This window comes from Nelumbo nucifera, chromosome 1 (assembly GCF_055504915.1).
Source record: "Nelumbo nucifera cultivar China Antique chromosome 1, China Antique-T2T, whole genome shotgun sequence".
Classification (NCBI taxonomy): Eukaryota; Viridiplantae; Streptophyta; class Magnoliopsida; order Proteales; family Nelumbonaceae; genus Nelumbo; species Nelumbo nucifera.
Genome location: NC_142649.1, coordinates 130,622,484 through 130,645,182, shown reverse-complemented (window position 1 = coordinate 130,645,182; position 22,699 = coordinate 130,622,484). Strand labels below are relative to the sequence as shown.

At 39.6% G+C, this 22,699-nt stretch overlaps 1 protein-coding gene across 3 annotated transcripts in view; it reads right to left on the bottom strand.

Annotated features, from left to right (window-relative positions):
- The window catches only part of LOC104589098 (uncharacterized), a 116,542-nt gene that overhangs the window by 21,071 nt on the left and 72,772 nt on the right, over positions 1–22,699 (bottom strand). For all 3 annotated transcript variants that reach the window (XM_088894229.1, XM_088894230.1, XM_088894231.1), the window contains 5 exons: positions 17,551–17,697; positions 17,381–17,440; positions 17,104–17,208; positions 16,670–16,831; positions 13,737–13,810 (listed from right to left, as the gene is read on the bottom strand). In XM_088894229.1, coding sequence (XP_088750355.1) covers positions 13,737–13,810; positions 16,670–16,831; positions 17,104–17,208; positions 17,381–17,440; positions 17,551–17,697 — 548 coding nt within the window. The remainder of the gene's footprint in view (positions 1–13,736; positions 13,811–16,669; positions 16,832–17,103; positions 17,209–17,380; positions 17,441–17,550; positions 17,698–22,699) is intronic.

Below are 22,699 nucleotides of genomic sequence, written 5' to 3'. Positions count from 1 at the left end.
TAAAAATTAGGTTTTCTATTTTATTCCATTCGAAATTGAAGCAGAAAACGCAAGGAGGAGATTTTCGCAGATTAGGGTTCGTTCATCTGCGATTTGCAGTTTTGGAAACTGCATGCTGCGATCTAACTTTTCCAGGGTAGCAGTCCTACGAACAGCCCTCCTACTGATTCTTGAATGTCTTGTTTCAGTAATTTAATTTCAGATCATGTTAAAAATCAAACCCTAGACCCATTCGAACCAGATTGGACCAAACTGGTTGAACCGAATCTGTGGTTCGGTGGGAGCTGTTCTCAGCCCTATTTTTTCACTCATGGGTCCAGGAGTTGATGGTTAATTGCAAGATGCAATTCAGCCCACACCTGTAAAACCCAGTTTTAATGTGTTAAACTGCTTTAGCCCATTTTCAGCATAAAAGTATATGGGCCGAACTGTTCTTTGCAATTCAGCCCATACACCTAGATAATATTAATCAGTGATATTATTGATAATTATGGGTTTTACAGTTATTAATTGATTTGATCAATTATGTTGTTCTTGCATGTGATGTATGGATGTGTGATGTGCAACGTTCATGGGCCATAAGTGCTTGGCCCATGCTCAAACGATAGTGGCTCTTGCGCACACCATGGCTGAATGCACATCATTGCCATGGTGTCCCTAAAGATCATTGGATGATCTCCCTTCGTGGTGGGCCCCACACCTCCCCAAGAGGAACCGTGCGGAACCCTAGCCGTTTAGGGCTCACCTAAATCTGGCTTTATGAAAGTCAGTGGGAGCCACTTTGGTTTGACCTAAATTAAACTAGGGCGTAATATTTTGTTCCCTCCACTGAAATATGAGTGCATGTGATAGGGAGATTCAAATGATGAACTCTCTAAAGGCCTTCCATCATTAGCATGAAGATGAGTCATTCAGTAATGAGGAAACACACCATAAAATTGGGCTATCCATTTACTGTTGGATCTGTTGGATTGTTTCATAAGATGATAGGGGCGTCATAGACCGATGTGGGAGGGGCCTATCCTAAAATGGAACTCTCTCACGGTACCTTGGCGTTCACGAATATGATGGGTGAGCACTCACTGGACAGAAAGGTTTAACATAAAATGGCAATGAACCTTGTCTGAAAGAGGCCAAAGGGAAAGCTCATAAGATGAGTGGATATGATCTTTCATAGAAAGGTGGTGGGGTTATGCAGCTGAAACAGTTGGCTCCATGCATCCTATATGATTTCTCTCATTTCCAGAGACATAATTGGCAGTCTCCGTCACTGAGATAGGAGCGAAATCTCGGAGATGAATAAATGGAAATGGAACATAGATTAAAAGCCATATCTATGTAGATAACATGAATCAAATAAGGTTGTGGACTAATATTTGCTTTTTATTAGAAATTGCAAACGGACAATTCGCTAAATTGTTGGACGACAACAAACTTAAGGGCCCAAGCTAAAAAGACTGGTATCGTAACCTTATGCTGGTCCTGACGTCTGAAGAATTGGGCAAAGTAGCTAAAAACCCTGCTCTGGATCGTCTGGGTGATAGGGCTTCTGAGGCCCGTAGGAGGGACTATCAAGAATGGGAAGAGAAAAATTTTCTTGCCTGCTGCTACATCATAACCTCCTTAGATAATCTGATTCAACGACAGTTCGATCAGATCGAATTGTCCAAGGATATCTTGGATAGTCTGAGGACGATGTATGAGGAGCAGAATCGTTCTACTCGTCAGAAGGTCTTGAAACAGTTCATGACCGCGCAGATGTCCAAGAACCAGCAAGTTCATGACCATTGTCTTAAGATGATGGGATACATCAATGAACTTGAGGCTCTTGGATCTGGGCTTGATCTTGTCACCAAGGTTAACGCCATCCTAAATTCTTTGCCTCCTTTCAATCAGTTCATCATGAACTACAACACGAATAAGCTAAATGTTAGCATCCAGGAACTCAACAATATGTTGCAGAGGGCCGAGGAACTGATCAAGAAGGATGAGCCCATTGCCATGCTTGTTGAAGCTGGTAAATCGGGCAAGAAGAAGAGGTAGGCAAAGAAAAAGCCTCAGAAGAAAGCTACTAAGTCCAAAAGGCAGAGGAAGAACAAAGCACCAGATGCTTGTCACTTCTGCAAGCAGGCCGACCACTGGAAGAGGAACTGTCCTCAATATCTGGAGTTCAAGAAACAAGGTAATTTCAAATCCTTTGTCATAGAAACCAATTTGTTGGTAACTTCTGCTTCTTGGTGTATTGACTCTGGGGCTTCAACTCATGCGTGTAACTCACTGCAGGGGTTCAGGACAAGCAGAAGATTGAGTGACGGTGAAGTGATTCTTTATTTGGGGACTTCTGCAAGCGTTGCAACTACAACCATAGGGACTGTAGAATTGTATTTCAGAAAATGAATAATTACATTAAAAGATTGTCTTTATGTAGCTAATTTGAGAAGAAATTTGATTTCTGTTTCAAAACAATGTGCGGATGGTTATTTTGGTCTCTTTAGTAATGTGATTACTATCAAAAGGAATAACAAATTCCTTGCATATGGAGAACTTGAGAATGGTCTCTACGTTCTCCATCATTCTCTGGAAACTAACGTAACCGAAACTACGTCGAATGATATCTCCAAGAAAAGAACTCATGATACAGTTAATCCCATGTGCCTGTGGCATTACCGACTTGGCCACATCAACATAGATCGTATCACAAGGTTTGTAAAGGATGGTCCTTTGGATTTTCTAACTGACGAAACGACCATTTAACGGCAAGCCTGAAAGATGTACAGGCACGCTTGACCTTATACATACTGATGCATGTGGTCCCATGAGTGTTAGGACATGTAACCACCACGTTTATTTCATAACATTTACCGATGATCACTCACGGTATGGTTACGTGTACCTAATGAGACATAAGTCTGAATCCTTTGAAAAGTTCAGAGAGTTCAGACAAGAGGTCAAGAAGCAGTTAGGGAGAGAAATTAAGACCCTTCGATCGGATCGAGGTGGCGAGTATCTCTCTGGCAAATTCAGGGACTACTTAAAGGACAATGGGATAGTATCACAACTAGCTCCTCCAGCTACACCACAGCTAAATGGTGTGCTAGAGAGGAGGAACCAGACTTTATTGGATATGGTCCGATCACTTCTCGTACACTCAGAGTTACCCACATCCTTTTGGGGGTTACGCATTAGAGACCGCGATATACGTGCTGAATCGGGTTCCAACCAAATCAGTTCCGAAGACTCCCTATGAGCTTTAGACGGGTAAGAAACCAAGTGTGAGACACTTAAAGATTTGGGGTTGTCCAGCACATGTTAAAAGAACGAGTGCGGACAAATTGGAATCCAAGACCAGCCGTTGCCTATTCATAGGCTCCCCCAAAGGTTCTGTGGGTTACTTATTCTATGACCTAGGAGAACAGAAGGTGTTCTGTAGTCGAAATGCCCATTTCTTGGAAGGTGATTACATCCTGAACAATCATCGTCAAGAAGTTGTTCTTGATGAGGAGAGCTCAGGGGTAGTGGAAAGATGTCCCACAAACTCCAGTTAATGACCAACCTAGAAGATCTACCTGGGTTTCCAGGTCTCCAGTTCGTTTTGGCTATGACCAGGACAGTTACTTGGTGGAAGCCATGACTAGTGAAGAGGATCCCGTGACTTATATGGAAGCTATGTTGGACATAAACTCCTTGAAGTGGGTAAATGCCATGAGAGCTGAGATGGACTCAATGGAGACCAATGGAGTCTGGACTCTAGTAGATCCACCTCCGGGGTAAAAGCAATTGGTTGCAAATGGATCTATAAGAGGAAGAAGGGCCCCGATGGTAAGGTTGAGACCTACAAAGCTCGACTTGTGGCAAAAGGGTACACTCAGAAAGAAGGAATCGATTATGAGGAGACCTTTTCGCCGGTGGCCATGCTTAAATCCATTATGATCCTGCTAGCTGTAGCAGCGTGCCATGATTACGAAATTTGGCAAATGGATGTCAAAATTGCGTTCTTGAATGGAGATCTTAGTGAATATACCTATATGCAGCAACCGCAAGGTTTCATAGCTATAGGTCAGGAACACATGGTATGTAAATTAAAACAATCCATATATGATCTTAAGCAAGCTTCTAGGAGTTGGAACATTCGGTTTGACTCTACCGTCAAAAAGTTTGACTTTGAGCAAAATCCGGATGAACCCTGTGTTTACAGGAAATCCAGTGGGGATAAGGTTACGTTCTTGGTTCTGTATGTAGATGACATTCTACTCATTGGGAATGATGTAGGAATGTTGGCTACGGTGAAAGTATGACTTTCATAGCAATTCTCCATGAAAGATCTTGGAGAAGCCTCCTACATACTGGGTCTTCGGCTCTATAGAGATAGATCGAAGAGGATAAAAGGATTATCCCAATCTGCTTACATTGAGTATTCAAGAGATACAGCATGGAGAACTCCAAGAAAGGAAATGTTAATTTCAGGCATGGAGTCACTCTCTCTAAGGGTATGTCTCCCAAGACTCCCGAAGAGATTGAGGGCATGAAGGACGTTCTCTATGCTTTAGCCGTAGAGAGCATCATGTATGCCATGCTGTGCACTCGTCCTGATATCTCTCAGGCAGTGAGTGGGGTAAGCAGGTTCCAGTCAAACCTAGGGCAGGAGCATTGGAATGCTGTGAAAAACATACTAAAATAACTTCAAAGGACAAAAGAGTTTTGTCTGGTATTCGATGGTAGTTCACTACAGATCTAGGGGTATACTAATGCCGATTTCCAATCAGATCCAGATGATAGAAAGTCTACATCTGGCTGTATCTACACGATAGGATCGTGTGTTGTTAGCTGGAAGAGCAGCAAACAGGGGTCCTAAGTAGTAAGAATAACAGTCCACAACCCAAGCCGAACACATTGCCATAAGTGAGGCTACCTAATGAATGAAGGTGTTCATTCTGGAATTTGGAACTCAACACATCACCCATTCCACTGTTGTGTGACAACACTGGATCTACGGGAGATTGATGTTAAAAGGTAGCATCAACGGAAAATGTAGCAGACCCATTGACTAAGCCATTGACACAGAAAGTGTTTCAGAAACACGTGGAAAGCACAGGACTCCGACTTATACCAGATTGGACCTAAGTGCAAGTGGGAGCTGTTAGACAGTGTATGCCCTTAGCTTCAATCAGAATGATGTACATTATGACATTTAATGTAAATGAATAAAGTACATATTTGATTCATGTTATTATGGTGTGTTTCTGTGTAATACACTTAAACAGGACACATATGAGGCTCGTGTTAGTTTAGAATCTTCACAGCCGTTGGATAGATTTGGGGAGATTTATCCTGCCAAGGCTGACACTGATGTGCTGCCAAGTTGGTTGGGGTGGCCTGTCTCAGCTGCCAGGGTGAGACCTGAGGTACATGTAGTGTGGGTTTTCTTCAAACCCTGAACCGGACCATAATTTCGGTATTGCCCTGGACCTTGGAGATAGATGGGCAAAACTGGAATGTTACACCTGATCCCTAGACTCGATTATGATACTACACTAGGTGTCGGATTGGGCTGTCTTTGATATGCCAATCAGTGAGATCCTTAGAGGGGGTCAAAACCTAGGTATGTTGGGATAGTCCGAGAATTCATCTGAGTGGGTGATCATAGTGACAGGATCAGCCCCTTTGTCAGACAAAGTGAATGATCAGGGATGCACTCTCTCTGATGGAAACCTAAACTGCCAGCAGTTGATTTCAACCGTTGAAATTTGTTTTGCAAAATATATTTATATAGAGATATACATATATATATTATGGTTTCAAAATGTTTGCAAAAGGTTTTAATTCCCGGGATCCATGTGAGTAGAGAGTGCAGCACTGTGCCTTGCAGCCGAGGGAGAGGTCCTCTATTGTCAGGCAGTGTTTGATCATTATGGGCTGAGAGGTTAAGTGTAAGACCATTGAGGGTAATACCTGATGGGCTAATCTTGCATTTGCCCACAGTCCTTGGGTTTTTATAAGGTGGCTTGACCCAAGGACCATTTAGTGTAAATGTTGGGCCCATTAAGAGCCCATGGTGATGGACTCAGGGGTTCACCGTCTCCTACAGTGAATTCGGCCAGGCCTTGTAACAGAGGCTAGGCTGAACCCATGTGGCTGATGTGTAGATCAATGCTTGGGTCCCACGCCATACAAGGATGACCAACTGGGTAGTAGTTTGGAGGATAAGTGAGCACATAGACTTAATGGGCCTAAAGCCCAATTCGAACTAGCTTAATGAGATTAATTAAAGAGGGTCGCTTCTGGGATTTAGATCAGAAGATAGGATAAGGGATTGTCCCTATCCACTTAGAGAGTCCAGATCCAAATAGAGATTTGGATCAGGAAACTCCTAATTAGATTAGGGGGGCTGATCTTTATCTGCAGATAAGATAAGGGATTATCCTTATCTCTTAAAGAGAGTCTAGATCCAAATACAAGATTTGGATTAGGAGACTCCTAATGGGATTAGGAGAACCTCTCTTTAAGGCTATAAATAGAGGAGTAGGGCGGACCTCCAGATCATCCATCAGTCTACTGATTTAAGAGAGAGGACAGCATACAGTTTGACTGTTTCTGTCTACTGCTCTTGCTCTCTCCTATTCCTGCCGCCATACCAGTTCGATCTCCACCTGTGGGAGCGATCAAGAAGAGTTGTTGATATTACCTTTTTGCAGAAAAGGTAATTTGAAGTCGTGCTCACTAGCCCTCCATCAGATTCTTGCTGAATAATCAGGTTCTTGCTGAAGAGCCATCCTGCTGATTCTGCTTCATCCTGCACCGTGTCATCTTCGGTGTTAGCAGTCTTTGGATCTATCCTTGTGCGTGAACACCTTCATTGGAGGTTATTGTTACTTCGTATTAGGTATAACCCTCCACTCCCTTTTGGTTTCAGATCTTGTCTACTTTAGGTTCAAGATTGATCATTGAAAATGCAGTTTTCTAAAATAGGGAATGTGATTCCCACGTGAGAGAGAAAAATTTGAAATTTCGCCCAACCTTCCTGCAGGGTTCGGCCATCCATATGATGGATCTCTCATCCCTTCAGAAAGAACATGTGGGCACTAGTGAGGAAGGGGCGCGATTAAATGGCCAATCTAGGGGAGTATAAGTCGTGTTGGGCTAAAGGGGCAAAGTAGGCCTGGTGAGAAAAAGAATAGGGCCCAAGTGACCAGTGAAGGAGTGGGCCTTGGTTTTTCCAAGGCAAAAGAAGTAATGGTAGATAAGAATGGGGTGGGCCAACGAAATGGGCTGGACTTCTTAGAACAAAAACATGTGTCATGTGACTTCTTTAAAAGTCACGTGAGGGTCTTAAGAGGGGCGACAATAGATGGAAAATTAGGTCCATCATCATCCCCATCTAGAGTTCCTACCTGTTCCAAGTTTCATGGGCGGAAAGGAGTCTGAGTAGTGTACAGTGCCAGATGTCCATGGCTGATCATATGTCACTAGAGCGCCAGAACTCTAGGAGCAAAAGATTGATGCCGGATAAGGTGGAAAACCAGTTGGAAAGTGATTTCGAATTAAAACTTCAAGTATTGGTAGTGTCTCTCTGGGGAAGAGCTCCTTACAACAAGAAGAGCTTTAACACCAAAACTACTGTTTTTGGAGGAAGAAGATGCTGTCGCAATGTTTCCCATGCCTGTTCCTTTAAACTCTGAAGCTGAACTGGTAGTTCAAAGGGGAGAAGAGAGTTCCATCAGTAGGGAACAAAACCTGAGGCTAGTAGGTCCAAGACCAAACTCAGAGAATCAACTAGTGTGAGATATCTAGGGGGAGTAAACAGTTTTTCTCCCGAGTAAAACGAGGGTACTGTAGTAGACATCCTTGATCACCGTCCATCTGGTATTACCAGTGAAGTCCATTTGCAGTGCTCTCCAGCCGAAAATGATCTACAGGGATTGCGTTCCAGTCCAAAGGGTCTTGTCCCCTTCTCTGTTGAGAAACCTATCTCCCCAGGTAAATTCATCAATTTGGTTAAGGATACTGATGCTCTCCCTGTGTTTGCAGATACCACAGATTGCCAACCATTGCCTGTTGTTGAGCCAAGTGGGAAGTTGAGAGAAGGGAAAGACAAAGAGAAGGATAGTGTGAGGGGGGTGAATAGCATGGAGCAAAGGGAGAGAATTTGGAAGTTGGTGTGTGGTTTTCTAAATGAACTTAAGATCCTAGAAGGCTATGTTGAAGATTCAATTAATGATCTTGGGGAGGTGGGTGAACAGGATGGTAGCGAGCATGAGAGGAGGAAGGTAGAAGGCAAGAGAGAGAGGGGTAGTGGAGTGGCAGAGCAGATGGGAGTGCCACTAAAGGAGGTTAGGAATGTTAGTGTCTATACCAAAAAGAAAGGGAAGAAAGGAAATAATAGGAAGAAAAAGATGTCGGAGGTGGAGAGATTTGAGGTTTGACGTAGAAGGCAACATTGATTTAGTGCAAGAGGGGAAAGAAGGAAAGGGCAGAATTAGAGGAAGGAAAAGTTTTTGGGGGTTTTAAAATAGTGGTAAATGAAAATAATAAGTTGGAATGCAAGAGGGTTGGGGAGCGCTAGGAAGAGAAGGGTTATTAAAGACTTGCTTCAAAAGAAAAAGCCAGATACAATGATGTTGTAGGAAACAAAAGTAGCAGATATGGATAGGAGGTGGGTTATAAGTGTGTGGAGTTCTAGAGGGATAAGTTGGGTGGCAATGCCGTCTTGGGGAGCTTCTGGTGGCTTACTAACAATGTGGAGAAATGAAGATCTGGAATCTCTAGAGAAGGTAATTGGCCAATTTTCAATGTCTATAAAATTCAAAAATGTGAGGGATGGTTTCACCTGGGTGCAATCAAATATATATGGGCCAGTTAGGTATGCGAAAGAGGCCAATTGTGGGAGGAGCTTTATGATATCAGACGTCTTTGGGAGGGGCCTTGGTGCCTAGGAGGTGATTTTAATGTGATAAGATTTACAAATGAGACAAACAACCCCAATCAGGTGATTTACACAAGCATGAGAAGTTTCAATGAGTTTATTGAGGATAGTGAACTAAAAGAAATACCAATTCAGCAGACCCGCTCCACTTGGTCCAATTTTCAAGCCTCCCCCATTTGTTCAAACCTGGACAGATTTGTGTTCAATGTGGCTTGGGAGGAGTACTGGGGAGGGCTGGTGGTGAGGGCTTTGCCTAGGGTTACCTCAGATCACTATCCAATTAGAATAGGCACAAAAGATTTTTTGACAAGTCCTACTCCTTTTAGATTTGAAAATATGTGGCTCACCCATCCTGAATTTACTAGGAGAGTGGAAGATTGGTGGAATGAAGAGGTGGGGGCTTTTGATTGGAAGGGAGTAAGGTTTCACAGATAGATGCAACATTTAAAAGGCAAGATGAAGGAGTGGAATAGAGATGTTTTTGGAAGAGTTGAGGAAAGAAAATTGAATGTGACCTCTAGAATTGAATAGTTGGATCAAAAGGAAAGTCAAAAGTTGATTGAGGAGGAAAGAATCTTAAGATGGACCTTAAAAAAGGAGTTAGAGGAGATTTTACTTAGAGAGGAGATCTGTTGGAGGCAGAAGTCAAGACATAAGTGGATTGAGGAGGGTGATGGCAATACTAAGTTGTTTCATGCAATAGCCAATGGAAAAAGAAGGAAAAATTTTGTGGATAAATTGGAAATAAATGGTGAAATCTAGAGGAGCCAAGAGGAAATTGCAAATTGTTTTGTTGAGCATTTTAAGAGAGTATATAAGAATGTGACTGATGTAGGAGTGATGGTGGAAAGATTAATTGGCCAAGGTTGGACACAGAAGTGGCAAGGGTGTTGGAAAAGGATTTTGAGTTGGAAGATATTAGAAAAGAAGTTTTCTCAATGGATAGATCTAAAGCTCCAGGACTGGATGGCTTTACAATGGCTTTTTACCAAGACTATTGGGAGATAATTAAATTTGATTTGCTAGCAGTTTTTGAGGAATTTGCTGAGGAACATTTCCTTAGCCCTGGGATCAATTCCACTTTCTTGGCCTTGATACCTAAGAAGGATGATGCCATTAGTCCTAGAGGTTTTATAACTATCAACTTGGTGACAAGCATGTATAAAATTCTGGCTAAAGTCCTGCCGTTAAGGTTGAAGAGGCCCTCCCTAGTTTGGTTACACAATCTCAAGGAGCTTTTGTTCAAGGTAGAAAAATTACTGATCAAATTCTAATAGCCAATGAATCTGTGGAGGAGTATAAGAGGGGGAGGAGAAAAGGTTTCATGTATAAATTAGACTTGGAGAAGGCCAATGACGTGATGGATTGGATTTTCCTGTTGGAAGTATTGAAATGCTATGGTTTTGGGGAAAGATTGTGTGGATGGGTTGAAGGTTGTTTGAAAACTTGCCATTACTCAGTATTGGTAAATGGCGTGGTGAGGGATTTCTTCCTGGCTACTAGGGGATTAAGACAAGGGAATCCCTTGTCCCCCTTCCTTTTTACCCTAATAGTGGATGTGTTTAGTAGACTCCTCCTAAGAATAGATTTGAAGGACCTCTCTAAGGTTAGAGAGTAGGCAGGCTTAATACAGTGGTGACACATTTACAGTTTGCAGACGATACAATTATCTTCTGTGAGGGTGGGGATCCATTAAAAGCAAGGCAGTTGAAGGAGTTGATCATGTTGTTTAAACATATTTCTAAGTTGAAAATAAATTTTGAGAAGAGTGGTGTGGCAAGAATAAATTTGGAGAAGGAGGAGCTAGAGGAAGTAACAGAGTCTTTAGCTTGACCGATAACTGTTTGGCCCTTGAAATACCTTGGGATGCCACTAGGAGACAATCCGAAAGAAAGCAGGTTTTGGAACCCAATTGTGGAAAGGTACTCTAAAAGATCGGCTGCCTGGAAGTGAAATTATATTTCGATGGGAGGTAGAATTACATTGATAAAATCCAAATTAGCAAATTTTCCAGTCTATTATTTATCGGTGTTTAGAATGCCATGGAGAGAAGTGATGAAGCTAGAAAAGTTGATAAAAGATTTTTTGTGGGAGCCAGAGGAAGGTAGAAAGGATCATTTGATCAAATGGGATGTAGTGTGTAAAAGTTAAAGATCAAGGGGGTTTAGGCACAGGAAAATTAAAAAAGAAAAATTCCTCTCTACTAGGTAAATGGCTTTGGAGGTGGACACAGGAGAGGGGAAGATTGTGGCAAGAGGTGATTGATAGTATCCATGGTTCTACAGGCAATGGTTGGGATGTTGGGGTATCGTCGAAGGCTACTTTGGCTTCTCCTCGGAAATCTATTTGTGGAATGCTTCCTCAGTTCCTAAGCCAAATCAGGAATGATTTTTTCTCTGGAGATAAGGTTCTTTTTTGGGAGGACCTTTGGATTGGTAATTCAACCCTTAAAAATCTGTTCCCCTCTTTGTATTCTCTTTCTTTGTTTAAAAATGAACCTATCTCTCACTTTGTTTCCCTATCTGAGTTGACCGGGTTAAGCTGCCCTTTTGTTCCTAGTCTCTGGGAACAGATTTTTGAACTTCTTGGTCACAGGTGGAGCTTGCCTACTCAAATTAGAAGTCTCTTTGAACCAATGACCTTCAGTTGGCCTAACAGAAGGGGGAAAATTCTGTGGAGATGCTGTGGAGATGTATCAGGGCTGCATTGATTTGGACAGTGTGGGAGGAAAGGAATGGCAGAGTGTTCAATGATAACGAAAGAAATAAGGAAGCAGTTCTGGGTTGCATCTTGTATAGAGCTTTAATGCCTTTGATATGTGGAGAAATTTGGAAGCTGTAGCTAGAAGTTCTGCTACAAGGGTTAAACCTGTAGTGGGCTGGAAACCACCGGATGAATGATTCATCAAACTGATCTTCGATGGTAGCAGCACAGGGAACCCAGGCCTGGCTGGTATAGGGGGAGTTCTTAGAAGCTGTAAAGGTCATGTTGCTGCGTTCTCAGGTCCAGTTGGAGTAGGGGACTCGGTTTTTTGCAGAGTTCCAAGCTGTCCTGCAAGGAGTAAAGATTGCTAGAGATTTAAATTATGATAGATTGTTAATTGAAGGTGACTCTAATCTGGTAGTAAGGTGGTTGAAGGAACCTGAAATTGTAATTTGGAAATACAAAGAATATACGAAAAGATTTAAGTGGCTGGTTAGAGATATGACATTTTCAGTCCAATGGGAAAGGTGGTCAGCTAACGGGGTGGATGATTTCTTTGCAAAACAGGGGGTGCATAAGTATCTTGTGATACTTAATTGTGTAGCTCCATGAACCAAAAAAAGGCAGGAAGGAATTTAGTGAGTTTGTCATTTAAATGTATGTTCATACATATACAAACACTAATGTGAAAAGTAATTTCCAATAAAAATAGATATTTCTTTCCTTTTCCCTAGTCGTACAAACAGGCATATCAGCCTATTTTCTCCTCTCTTTATCTCTCTTAAATGTTTTTAGGTTCTTTTCCATTCATTTGTCTGATGTCTGATTTAATGTTTCAATAACTTCATTTTTTGTGTTAGAACCCATTTTGGTTGCCAGTAGTGTTTCTTATGTGGTAAGACATAAAATAGAACGTTGTTGAAATGTTTCAGGTAGAAACTAGGCACTGTGTTTCTCAAAAAGATCAATAGCACCTATTTTCACAATAATCATGCACCATTTCTTACTCCACAGACTGGAAAGTAGGCCCCATGTGAGTTATTTCTATATGACTTGGCCACCAACACCCACCCTCCAACCCCCACCCCCACCCCCCCCCCCCCCTCAAAAAAAAAACAAACCCAATGTTGTGCCTAGCTATCTTAGGTAATGGAGTGAACTAGACCCTCTCCACTACTTGAGTATAGTTCTTTTAATCTAATTAAAACAAGTTTTAGACTTCCAAAATTAGCAACTTAGTGTGAAATCAACCTGCTATTTCTTGCAAGGTCTGTTCTAAGTGTTGTCAGAAGGGTAAAATAAGTAGAAAGTTTACAGTATTTCATATAAAATTATTTATTAGTTAGTGATTCAATCCTAAATAACTAGTCTTGCAATTTGATTTGTAGAATTTATGCATAAACCTAAGCCGTCAATCATCAAACTTTCACCTCCATGCATAATGTTTTACTAACAAAAAAAGGGCCACTCAGTGCACAAGGCTCCCACCAATGCAGGGTCTCGGGAGAGACAGATGTAAGCAGCCTTACCCCTGGCACATACAGAGAGGCTGTTTCCAAGATTTGAACCCTGGTCACCTAGGTCCAAATTGAGCAATCCAACATTTGCACCAAGGCCCACCCTCATATTGCTATTTAACAACTAAAGTGTAAATAATATGGGTATAACCACACCCATGTAAAAAATAAGTTTTTCTACACCAATTTTAGCAACAAAATGGGCTAGCGCATTATCAGTTTAACAGTGAGAGGATTCCATAATCTGTGCGATGAACCAACTGAAAATGAAATCAAAGAGGAATATGAATATTTAAGCCTCAAGTGATTTCAGCTTAATATTGAAACTTCAATGTTACATGCTTTTTTGTATTTTGAAGGCCTGTATCAAGGACAAGCGAATAGAAGACTGCAAAATGTAAACTAGTCCAATCAATGAGACTCAATAGCAACTATATCCAGCAAACTTCGATGAAATACATTCCAATGGAAAATACCAGCTGAATATCAGTTTTTTCCAAGTTTAGAGTAAGCCAAATAGAGAAAAGGAAGCGTTCAAACCAAAATTAAGGTTGGTATGGACTACTAGCAATTTGCACATTGTACTTTTCTCAAACCTTATATGTTGTGACAAGTCGCTTCCTGGTATCACCAACTCAGCAACAGATACGTTGTAATCAGGAATAAAGACCTGAAAGATAAAATTAATTCATTGTCAGATGAATTAAATGAAAAAATAGGTGCAGAAAAAAAAACTGATTATCATGCTCTTCATTGTGTAGATCAGAAAAACTATACTTCACATATACAATAGTGCTGGACAAAAGGCATGGCATTCAATTAATTTGGAAGGACTGTGTTTCAAATAAAAACCATAATGTTGTAAAACTTTATTATCATAGTAGCTTAAAGAAGTCAAGCTCAGTCATCCACAAAGAATCAATTTGATGGAGTGCTAACAATACTGATTAAAACATTCTGAGCATCAGCTGGACCTAAATAGTCAAATACATTACAGAAAACCACAAATGGGTACTCAACCAAACCCAATTGAAAAATTGAATCTCCATTTTACATACAATCAATCTACTTCAAGAAAAAAATGTAGAAATTATTTATTTTCTATTGAATTTCAAATATTTTTATTTAAAACCCAATCAGAGAGTTAAATGATTGTTGCAGGATTTTTTTAATAAACTTAAAATAGGTTATAACCCAAATAAGTAGGTTGGATGGTGTGCTAGCTAAATCATCAAAACTAAATAATGTGTCTTGTACAGGAGTTCCCTCTCTTTAAGTGGGAAGGCCAGGTGTCATTCACCTAGGGGGAGGGGTAGTTGCATAACTACCCAATTCCCTATTTAAGATCCTTAGAGATAAATTGGAAGTCTCTTCAGAGAAAATTCCATCTCAGAGCATACCACTCTTGGAAATTCTTAAGAAAGACCCAAGTAAAGAGAGAAGAAAAGAGGTCTTATAAGAAAGGAAGGGAAAGATAGGGAAGAGAAAAGAAAATCTCACTAATATAGGTACATGAAGAGAAGTCCTATCTGTAAATACCTCCTATATGTGTCTTCTGCTTTCATAATATGCATCCTTCTTCTCTCTTTTTTTTTTTTTACTTCAAACAAAGGAAATAGAGGGAAAAAAACTATCTACAACCACGTGTTTTTACATGGTTGATTATGGTCCCTCCATCAAGACAGGTTAGAGATTAAACCTTCTACAGTCTTATTTCCAAAGGATGATTATGGTTCCCTTCAAAAGAAGATGAAGAACAGAGTGATAAAAACCTTCTACAGTCTTGTCAGAATTTTGTCTGATTGACTACAACTTATCGTGAAGAAAGGAGAAAGAAATTTAATTTGTATCAAAAAGAAAGGGAAGAGAGAAATGTGTTGTTATAAAGCTGTCTCGATTGTATCTTTTTGTTTCTCACTCTTGTACACTTGAAGTGTGTAAAGAAATGCAATGAAAATTTCTTTTCAAGAACTCTACTATTCATTTTTTTTTCTTTTATACCTTCATTACTCTAAGTCAGAATCAAAAGGTGTTCTGTGCTTTCTTGTATAAATGTAATTAAGGGGAACAATCTATATGATTCCCTGAATGTGCTTTCTTGCATGAGAATTTCTTAAAATTTTCATGGTAACATCGATTCAATTTGTCAGTTAGTGTTACTACCTTGTGGATGGAGGAAGTGGACTATTTCTTCTTTCATCTCGACTAAATTTTCTGTTAATTGATCAAATGGTGGTGAAGTGTAGGAACTAGACTTGAAGGGGGAAGTAAGCGAATCAAATAGAACCCTGGATCTGTTGTTAGATCTAGATTGAAACCTGGACCTACAGTGAACAGAGGGAAGGGGGAGGGTAAGAGGGATAAAACCAACAATGAAAAGGTAGGTTTAAACTGGATCTCATGGTTTTTACTCATTCACCTTTCCTGTTAATCATAAGCCCACCCTCCCCCCTCCCAAAAAAAAAATGAAGAATTTCCTTTATTCATAAACCTATAGAGATCTGAAAAATGCAGTAAAATCCACTATGATCCCTATTAGAGACTAGATAAGGAAAAAAGCTTATTGAGCAAGAGCCTCTATGGACCTCTGATTTTGACTTTTGGAACACTAAGAACTTGAAGGGGGGGAAAAGGCTAGCATCTCTGTATCAAATTATCAATTGTTTGAAAATACAGAACATGACATCAAGATCGTGTAACATCTTTAAACTGTCTAACTGGACTTCTGAATTATTGAACAGTGAATCGCCAGCTGTGGCCTGTGGCATCTTGACTGTCAGTTTTCTTTTCAAAACATTGATGAAATTTATGTTTATTTCCAAATTTCCCTTTTCCCTAGATATTAATTTTTTTCCACTTTACATTCTTTATTCACAATTTTGAGTGGTGCAAACCAGACCAGTTGAACCACAAACTTCCAATCCCAGCAGTTTGGCATCCAATTCAGTTTTCAATGTTCAAAACACTGGTTTCTCCCAACCACCAGAACTTTGTCAAGAGCACATGATTTTACATATAAAAATGTTGTAAAAAAATCCAACTGAAGTGCAAGAGGTTCCTAAGTGCACACCTATACAAAGTGAGGTGTCTCTTTCACAAAAAAAAAAAAAAAAAAAAAAAATCAAAAGAACCACTTTAGTAAAATATTTCAAAAATCAAATAATTCAATTGATTAGAGCATTGTGTTATAACATAGTGCTTGTAAATCTTGTATGTTCAAGTCCAACATTGGCTAAATAGTTCTAACTCTAAACATCATATGTACAACCTACAATTTAGTAAATTACCTATTCAACATCAGATTTAAGTTTAGTTCATTAAAACATGGAAACAAGCTAGGCAAAGTGCACCTGGATTCAGATAACACACACCTAACAGAATGATCCTCCCCTGTGCTGGTGCACCTTTTAAAATGCTTATGGAAAGATATTATAAATGGTAAAGGTACAATAAGCAGAACTTCATATAATGCATCTGCATGCACAAACATATGAATCAACCATGAGATCCATTAAGTTTCTTTCTATACCAATTTTAGAAGATCTCCAATATCAGGATCATTATTGATCTTTTCTGCGACAGCATGACAGAGTTTAATTATCTTTTTTGCAATGTCATAACCAGGTGCAGCTTTTCCTCCAACAATGCATACACGAGGTACAACATTCCTCCTATCACTCTTCTCCATGTTCTGCAATAAATTATTGGACATAAAGCAAAGCAGAAGTTAATATATGTTCTATATAGCCTCCAAATGCAACATTGACAGATACGTTGAGATAAATACTGAATCCACTAAAATCATGGCAAACTGTCTACCATGTCAATTAGAAGCATTACTTCCATGTGAGTGGAAATTTAAAATATAACCACAAAGTAGAAAAAAATCCTTGATTGTTTCATCTTCACATTTTTAAGACAACGTTATAAATTCTTTGACAAAAAGAAATAAATGCCACCTACCTTTATACAGTCATACCGATGGATAATACCAAGTATGTTAAGAAGTTGCCTTTTGTACTCGTGTATTCTCTTGATTTGCACATCAAACATTGCATCTACACTAATCTGCAATTGAGAACAGGACACTCATGGGGATGAAATAATCTTCCAATAACCTTGTCACTTACAACTTATTAAAACAATAAAGTAAATCTATCCAAAGGATTATATTGAACCCAAAAGGTTGGAATATAATGAACCAAAACATTCAAATCCCTAAAGTTGACTTTCATCATACCTTCACACCACTCATTGCTTCAATGTACTCAGCAAGCCTCATTTTGTTTACCCTTCTGACCTAGGCAAGGCATTTATTGCAACAAGACCAATTTACTCCATGCACAAGAGGCAAACAAATACATTTTTAGATCCAATACAACTGCATAGACATGAAGATAAAAGAGATACCATCTTCCATTCTTGATGTAGATTAACATCAGTTGCATATTCTCGTAAACCCATTAAGAGGTCAACATCACGGATCCAAGCTTCGGTTCCAAGCCATTTTGAGATAAGAGCACATAAACTAGGATTGCTCACCACGATCCAGCGGCGCTGAAATATTGAATATTTTAAAAGTTACACAAGTTTTACAGGTGCATAGCATTCCGACTTATATGTAAATATGTAATTAATCACTTTATACCATTAAGAACAGTTGCTTCAGAGTATCATAAACATGTCAGTTTAATTAGCATTAACAACAGGAAAGAGAACAATTTTCTGTTTTAGCATATTTATGTTTGTAAGTGGGTGCTGGTGGGCTGTTTTTATTTCTTTGTTCTGTTTATTCTTTAGTTATGCACCTGTTATTATGGGCTGGGCCTCTTTTTAATTGTCATAAGTGTTATAACTGCTGCCACATTACTAGGGAGTAGGGACAGACCTGTAACTTTACCATTTATTACTAAAGTATAAAAAGACATGAGGTCTCAATTGAGCCCCACAATCTGTTCTTTTCATTCCAACTTCTCCTCTTCCTTCTCTCCACCTCTCCTACTCTACTTTTTTAAAAGGTAATGTAATGTATTAATCTGCAAAATGTATGAAGATATACAATCAGCCCAAGTCCCTGTACAATGAGAAACTGTACTAAAGGAAAGCCCAGAAACCCAAAAAGCAAAAACTGAGCCAGCAAGCATTTACAGACAAAAAAAAAAAAACTATCCAAAAATAAGCTCTTTGTTGAAAAAAGAACTTGTATGTCTAGGTTCAAATAGCGAGTGATTATCCAAACATGAACACAACATGCCCATAATATTTTTAAGAACATCCTCTTTTGAATTTTGATGCCCTTCAAAGATTCTCTGGTTCCTTTCATGCCAAACTGCCCAGAACACAGCTGCAGGAATAGTGTTCCAAGCAACTCTTCCAGCCTTACTTAGACCTTTTGCCACCAAGCAAACAGGAAACTCTTCACATCAGCTGGAAAGCACACCTTCACCCCAAACAAGTCCAGAATTTTCCCCAAATCCAGTGGGTAAGTCCACAGTGGATCAGAAGGTGATTAGAGGTTTCCGTGCTTTTGTTGCACAGAGCACACCTTTCATCCTGCATTTGATTCTCTGGCCTGAATTCTGTCCACCTCTCTACTCTATTCTCCTTCTCCCACTGAAAACTACTTTTACAATCAAAGTTGAGTTATTTCTTCAATCCAAACCAGGTCGGTTAATTGACAACTGTAGCTTGTTTATAGTTTTTTTTTTTTTTTGAAATAAAAACATGCTGAGATTTCTATAATAGAAATAATGGCAACAGGACAAGAGTAAAGATTTGTTGTAATAAGATTAGTATATGAGACCCATGAAGGGTAGACCAAGAGTTGTTAAAGTCAGGGATTCGGGGATCGGAGAAAGAGAAATCCTAGTTTACCGATGCCCTTTCAGCAGATCTACAGATTTAATCCCAGTTAGGGGTTGGTAATTAAATGGGTTTTATTTCTGAGTTCATTGGAAGGTTTTCTGTGTTCATATTCTCTTCTTAGTCTGAAACTACACATCCTTAAAGGGGAAATGATGCAATTTGATGAGATGAACATCTCGTAGGATCCTGTACTCCATGCAGGGAGCTATTTATATCCCCATTTGTTACATGAGATGGTGAGTTATAATATTTGGATCACATAGTATGATTGGTTTTCAGCATCTTTTGAGGCCACCGGCAACACCTTCAGAGGATTTATTGAGGTTGAAATGATTAAAAAAATCATCGAGGTTGACTCCAATGCAGTTTTTTAATGAGAACAAAATCATAATGCAGCTCTTTGGGAAACCATGGATACATTGTGGTTTTTTTACTTTAGAGAAAAAGACTGAATGAAATGTCCTGTTTGTTAGATCTGGACATCAAGGGACAGATCACTTCATGTGTTTGAAGGAAAGCATAGTTGTCAAGGTGACGCCTAGGCGACAAGGCGCCCTTTGAGGCTCGCCTTGCCTAATCGCCAAGCAGTTTTGTACTATGTATTGTAAAATACTTTTTTATTCTTTATTTTTTGACATTATAATTATAAAATAGGCACTATTAAACTAAAATATTCATTTTGTGTGTTTATATACTAATTTGTTTTTATTATTTTCTTATTTGTTAGGATTTAATCAATACAAACATTGCTAAATGCTGTATTGAACCCTCAAAGACTTTAAAACGTGAACCAATAAGTAAGGAAGAACTTAAAATTTTGTCTCTAATCAACACATTTTCTATACTTTAACATGAACTCTATACTTTTCTTATAAAAATTATGAATAATTATTAAGGAAATATGGCTATGGTACCTAGGGAACTACCCTAGGATCTATGTTTTCTATATAAAAAAATCCATCGCCTAGGCGACTAGGCGACAAGGCGCCCCCCTAACGCCCAGCCTCACCTTGGCGCCTTGAAAACTATGAAGGAGAGGAATGTTTTCTTTTAGATTTTATTTTTTCAATGAGAAAAACATCATAATGTAGTTTTTTGGAAATGATAGATACATTGTGGTTTTTACTTTGGAGAAGAATACTGAAGGAAACATCCAATTTGCTAAAAATGGACATCAAGGGACAGATCTCCACGTCAAGGTGTTTAAAGGAGAGGAATTTTTTGTCTTAGATTGTCACCATCATTCTATTGTTGAGTTTGACAATTGAAACCTAAAGGAATGAGAGGTTAGCAATGGATGCCAAAGATATTTATAAAAAAAAAAAAAAAAAAAATTGGATGCCAAAGACTTCCCCCTCAAATAATCATTTGGTGATACCCCGTGGATGCTTATAAGCTCTTTCTTTCTTTCTTTCTCTTTGCTTTTCTTTTTTTTTTTTTTTGAGAGAGAGGTAAAAGTAATTTTGTATTAGAATAGAGGGTGAAACTCAAAAAAAAGAGGTAAAAGTACTACACCCCATAGGGAGAACCGAGCCTTTACATACATCCAAATGATTTGACTCCACCTATTGCTGAAATCTTGTCATTTAATATCTGAAAATTCTTTTTGAAGGCACACCCATCTGACCATATCCCTTTCTACTCGCCCACTATAGTTTCAAAACTGGATCCCTCTTGTTCAGAAATACACCTATTTCTGTCCATCCATGTTGTTATAATTCGGCCTGCCTTTGAATTCTGTTAGTCTGATAACAATCAAGAAGAAAGAGGAAGAAAGAGGGAAGAAAGAGAGAGAGAAAGGAGGAGAAAAAGAGAGAAGAGAAGTCTGGTTCGGATTAGGGTAAAAAAGTGTCTCCCATTCGGCCAAACATGTTTTTATATTATTAATAGAATGGAAAAGACACATGTGCCCTTATTTAAGTGAGGGACACTAGTTCGCACTAGTTCTAATATAATATTACAGATCAGCAACCTCAACATAAGTATAAAGACAGAAATACCCCTTCACTAACACTCCCCCTCAAGCTGGTGAGTATATATCATATAATCCCAGCTTGTTACATATGTAGTCCACTCTTCCCTGACTCAACCCTTTTGTAAATAAGTCTGCCCACTGGTTCCCTGTATTAACGTATGCAGTGTCTATCACTCCATTCAGCACCTTCTCTCTCACAAAGTGACAATCAACCTCTATGTGCTTGGTTCTTTCATGAAACACCGGATTAGAAGAGATATGATTGTCACAATAGAGCTTCATTGGAGTATTAATGTTGTATCCTATCTCCTGTAGAAGGTTCCTTAGCAACACTAATTCACAAGCAGTATGTGCCATAGCTCTATATTCTACCTCTGCACTGCTTCTTGCCACGACTATCTGCTTCTTACTTTTCTATGTCACCAGATTACCCCCCAGAAAAGTGCAATAACCTATGGTAGACCGCCTATCAGACATAGAATCAGCCCAGTCAGCATTAGTATACCCTTCTATTTCAAGTGTTCCACCACTTTTGTATATCAAACCACGACCAAGGGCCCCTTTCAAATACCTCACAATTCTTAGACCGCATTGCAACGAGGAACCAAAGGTTTCTGCATGAACTGACTTACCACACTAACCGCAAATGAAATGTCTGGCCGAGTAATGGTTAGGTAGTTTAGTTTACCTACAAGTCGTCGGTATCTGCCAGGGTCTTCAAACACTTCACCCATATCACTGCTCAGCTTAGTATTTGTTTCCATAGGTGTTTCAGCTGGTTTAGTGCCTAACAAACTTGTTTCCTCCAGCAAATCAAGCACATATTTCCTCTGACACAAATTAATACCGTGCTTAGACCTTGCTACTTATCCCCAAGAAATATTTCAATTTACCAAGGTCCTTTGTTTGAAAATGTTCCTGTAGAAAAGTCTTCAACCTGTCAATGCCCATTTTATCATTTCCGATAATAACAATATCATCTACATACACCACCAATAGTATTTTTCCTGCCGGAGAGTCATGACTGAAGACGGAATGATCAACTTGGCACTGTTTCATACCAAACTTCTTTACCACCTCACTGAACCTACCAAACCATGCTCGAGGAGACTGTTTAAGCCCATATATAGCCTTCTTGAGTCTGCATACCTTACCATCCTCCCCCTGAGCAACAAACCCTGGTGGTTGCTCCATGTAGACCTCCACGAGCAAATCACCATGCAAAAAAGCCTTCTTGATATCAAGCTGATATAGGCCAATCATACATAGCTGCAAGAGAGATTACAACACGAACCGACCCTATCTTAGCAACTGGGGAGAAGGTCTCTATGTAGTCAATACCATAGGTTTGGGAGTACCCTTTTGCAACCAATCGAGCTTTCATCCGCTCAACACTACCATCAGGCAAATACTTACCAGTATAAACCCAATTACAACCGACAGCCTTCTTCCCAGGAGGAAGAGCGATGAGGTCCCAAGTATGATTATGAAGTAGAGCTGAGAGCTCTTCTTCCATTGCACGGCACCACCTTGGAGAGGCAAGGGCTTCCTGGACATCCTTAAGAACAACAACTGAGGATAACAAAGAAATAAACTGGCGATGGGAAGCAGAAAGGTGAGTGAGTGAAACATGATTAGAAATAGGATGAAGGGTGCAAGTGCGTTTACCTTTCCGCAAGGCAATGAGAAGATCAAGATCAGATACTGGGTTCGGGGCTA